A 4,464-nucleotide genomic window follows, 5' to 3' on the forward strand; every position below is an offset into this window, starting at 1 on the left:
CTTCCCCACAAGTTCCCCCGCAGCGGCCGGACCCCGGCTGGGCCGGGCCGGGCCGGGCCGGCTGGGGTGAGGTGAGGTGAGGTGAAGTGCGGGCGCGGGCGGGGGGTGGCGGCCGAGGCCTGGGGGTGCTTGCACTGCGGGCGGCTGGAGGCGCCTATTGTGGAGCAGCCGGGGAGGGTTATTTGAGGGCACGTACGAGGGGCTGGAGCGCCGGCGAATGGCGCAGCGCGTCACAAGCCGCCGTGGCGTGTCGGGGAATGCAAGGCGGCTCCTGATTGGCTCCGGCTCCAAAATACAGGAACTGGGTCCTGTTTTGTGCTCGGGTGGGGGGCTCAGCGACCCCCGGGCTGGGGGTGGGGGGTGACGGGACCCGCTTGCGGCTGCGGCGTCGCGCTGCGCTCCCTCGGCCCCGGGCGCTGGGGAGGTGAGGCCAGCAGCAGTTCAAGGCCTGCTTCCTGGGGCCGGAGGCCGGCGACACTGTCACCGCCGCCTGCCGGCCAATGGAGAAGCAGAGCCCCCATTCCCAGCTGAGCGGCCTCCAGAGCACCCGCCGGGAGCCCCGGCCTCGCCCTTGCCCCAGGAGGGCAGTGACACGGGCAGTGCCCAGACGGGGCCTGTTGCCCTCAGACTTGAAGGAAGACGCGCAAAGCTACCGAAATGCGGCACTAGCTGCTCAGTTATTAGAAACAAAAGAACTTAAAAAGACCACCCTGAGGCACAGCAGCCAGTGTCAAGTACGAGGCCCCAAAATGCCTTTTCATTTCTCGTGTGTGTGGAAGGAGGCAGCGGTGTTGCTGGGCCTGCTGCCGAACATGGAGCTTAGGCTTTGGCTAAGGTCAAGATTTCCACCCCCCAGCTCGCAAAAGGGGGGAAGCTGAAAGGCAGAGAGCTTGATCCTTTACGTGCCACATTGCAAGTCAGTTGGGCAGAGCCAGCCCTGTGATTCAAGGGTTCCTGGCTCTTGGCCTGTTGCTTAGTCCATAAGCACCAGGCTGGTGTAGTAAGTTGTCCTGCTTCAACAAAATATCCTGGATAGTCACGTAAATGTTTCAGGAGAGACCATGAAAAGTGGGTAGTTACCAGCTGCAGTCGCTAAATCCAGAGATTTTGTGTGCAAAATCGCAAGGAAATTGTGGAGAACCACCCCTCTCTAGAAATACCAGCTCTTCTCTGTGGTGAGGCTACGCATGGGTTTGAGGTCCTTGGTAGGCCCCATTTTCAAAGATACTGAACACCTGCATCTCCTGTTGTTTGCAGCTGAAGTTCTGATGGCTTTGATAAAATACCAACTTCCATGTCCCCAGGATGCTCTTAGTATTAATGGAAGCTGTGCGGTGGTTTGGGTAACCTTTTTGTACACCTAATGGCTTTTTTGAGTACACATGACATGCCTTAAGAAGTGATACTTCATTCTCCTTGGAAGAGATGAATGCTTGTTTTCAAGGTCAGGAATTACATGTGTGTGGCACTTTGCAGTTCACAATGCTCTTAAGTTATTATTTTATAAATTTCCATGACAGGTCTGTGCTGAGTGCACAGGACTTGGACCAACTCTATGCAACTGTTGAAAATTAAAGATAGATTTCTGTTTTTTTTTCTCTTCACTCCCAAGAAATTACAATGCTAATATCGATCCTATTTCACCACTTTGTCACAGCCTAAATATTTTCAATGTGGCAATGGCCTTTGAACAGCATCTTTGTAAGTTTCAACACGAAAATTAGGCCTACTTTGCAGTCTGCAATTGAAGTGGAGGTGAAATGAACAAGACCCTGTGAGTCTTTATTTTTTCCCTAAGTTTATTGAGAATTGAAAGCCAATGTTGTGCTCCATCTAACCTTTGTCTAATAGCCTAGCCATTGAAAGAAAGCAGTGCTGCATTCAAGTTTGATTAATTGCAATAGTTTTTTTTTTTAAAGGGAGTTCAATATTGAACCACTAAATGAGGGGCGGGCAAAATAAGGCCTGCGGGCCACATATGGCCCTTCAGGTAATTTCATCTGGCCCACAGGCATCCACTAACTAATTGTACCCATCTCAGCCCATGTGCCTTGTTCCCACCCTTGTGGGTGGAAGGGCCTGGCCCAGCCAGCACACAGCTGCTGCCACTGCTGCAGCCACCAGGCAATCTGCTTGACTTCGCTGACATCCTGCTTGCTCTGAGCACCAGCTACGGAAGCGGTGGGGGCAGGGGGAGCTACAGCTGGTTGGGAGCATGGGGCTGGGGCTGGCAGCAGTGTGGAGCCTGTGCCCAGGGGGGTGTTGGGAACATGGAGTTCAGGTGGGCGTGAGGGAGGTGTGGGGGACCCTCCACACACTCCCCCCCGCCCCCCCATGGCACACAGGCCCTGCTGCTGGAGGCAGCAGCAGCAACGGGTGGCAGGCACTTGGGGTGCTCATGGCCCGTGTTTGTGCTGCCTCCTGGGGTGTGCGGCTCTGGCCAGCGTTGCACATGGCAGGGGGTGCAGCCAGGCCAGCCCACCTGTATCATACAGGGCTCCCTGTGGCGCACATGCAGCTCGTGGCACTGGGAGAAGAACTGCGCAATGGACCCATCTGCCTTCCCTACTCTCTGCTGTGCAGGTCCCGGGACTGCTGGAAGTGGTGGAGAGCCACGCCCCCACTTCCTGGCAGAGTTCCAGGACTTGCACAGCAGGGGGCGAGAGAGACAGCTGGTTCCATTACATGGCGGCTTCCCTGGTGCTGCGCAAGTGCCAGAAGTTGCACATGTGTGGTGGAAACGTGTGCAATAAGAGGCGGGCTGGCTTGGCCGTGGCTCCTTGCCACCATGTGCGGTGCTGGGTAGAGCTGTGCGCCATCGGGCAGCAGAGCCTGCGAGGGCTACAAGCACACCAAGCACCTTCTGCATGCTGCTGCCAGTGGTGGGGGTTATGTACCATGGGAGGGGACTGTATGGGAGGTCCCCATACCCTCCTCCTTCACACCCCACAAACACCACACACCCACACCTGGCCCCACACAACCCCCCATATATACACCCCCCAGCATACCCTTTTGCCACCCCCCAGCAGCCACATACCACTGCACAATCTACCATACACCCCCCCCCACACAATATACAAGAGTAAGGCTTTTTTAAGTTGTTATGCAGTCACCTCTATGTACACTATGCAGACAGAAATCACAACAAAAATAGTTTTTGTAATAAAATTAAAGTATGTTATAGTAGGTGTTTGACTTTTAGCATATGATTTGTTTTTTTCCTGGTTCCAAGGTGGCAACCCTCCTCTTCAAAAGGAGTACTTCTGGGGAGGAAGGGGAGGGAAGTCTGGTGGCAAAAGTCAGGGGTTAGGGGCAGGACTTCCAGTCTCAAGATGGTTGTATTTGCTCTGATTGTAGCTGTCATCTGAGAGAAATGTTAGCAGTAGAGGGTCTGAAACCTAATTTTGAGCATATTATATTTGATTCATTAGTTGTAATCGTTTTTGTATTTTTATTCTTTACATTATTAAATCTTGTCATAGTTTCTTGTGCATAACTGGAAAGCTCTGGATAAACTTGTTTGTATATCTAATGGTATTTTTGAGGCTACATAACATTCTTTAAAACTTAAGATAATAAATGAGAGAGCTGATAAAAAGCCAGGTTCTGCATTGTATGGAAGTGTTTGTTTATCTGGATAGATTTGCAAGGCTTGGTTTCCTGATTTATAAAAAGAAGCATTTTTCTCCCCGTATTTTGATGTTGTTACTACAACTTAACTAGATAACATGACTTTTCAGAGGATACATGAAATACTACATGGTGTTAGGTCTCTATTATGGATACTTATTTTCTTTCCTGCCACTTCCCAGAATAAAGCTTTTCAGTACTGATGATATAAGAGGGATGTTTTGTCTCCTGCCATCTTCAGCCTGGGTTTGCTATGGTTGGTATCTGAATCCTTGAATGCATGTGACTTTGTATTACTTGGTGTATGTGTTTGGCTTCAAGTTTTGTGGAAAATTAGATGCTTGAAGGTATTGTTCAGAACAGTGCCCAGGTCACCTGGAATTTCATTGCAGCCAATTTTGTTTAGTTGTACGACTGAAGTAACCAGACGATAGTATCTGGGAATTTTTGGGATGGAGTGTTTCCTACCTACCACTTCTTACTGGTCCCTTACAAAAATGAGTAAATATCTCTTTCAAATGTTTCATCTACCCTAGTCATGCACGCTGATGACAATAGTGAGGACAAAGCAAAGACAGATGCCTGTGTTAAAGAGTCAGTTGCAGAAATAGGAGTCTTTTTTCACACACTCCTTATACTAGTACAGGCAGTCCTCAACTTACAACGTTTTGAGTTGCAACGTTTTGCACTTACAACGTTTATAAATTGATAACCTGTTACAACTTTATAATGCCAGTTTTGACTTATAACGCTTGATCTGATATGATGCCACGCTACGCCAGCAAACAAGTTCGCTGAGTCGCTCATCTCCCTGGAGAACATCTGTTCAAA

At 50.3% G+C, this 4,464-nt stretch overlaps 1 protein-coding gene across 1 annotated transcript in view; it reads left to right on the plus strand.

Moving 5' to 3' along the window:
- Positions 1–4,464, plus strand: part of BRWD3 (bromodomain and WD repeat domain containing 3) — a gene marked incomplete at its 5' end in the record, with an annotated part of 122,000 nt that overhangs the window by 280 nt on the left and 117,256 nt on the right. The window contains one exon of the mRNA XM_019521031.1: positions 601–662. Coding sequence (XP_019376576.1) covers positions 601–662 — 62 coding nt within the window. The remainder of the gene's footprint in view (positions 1–600; positions 663–4,464) is intronic.

Source organism: Gavialis gangeticus, unplaced genomic scaffold (assembly GCF_001723915.1).
Source record: "Gavialis gangeticus isolate Ggan-Ray unplaced genomic scaffold, GavGan_comp1, whole genome shotgun sequence".
NCBI classification, from domain to species: Eukaryota; Metazoa; Chordata; order Crocodylia; family Gavialidae; genus Gavialis; species Gavialis gangeticus.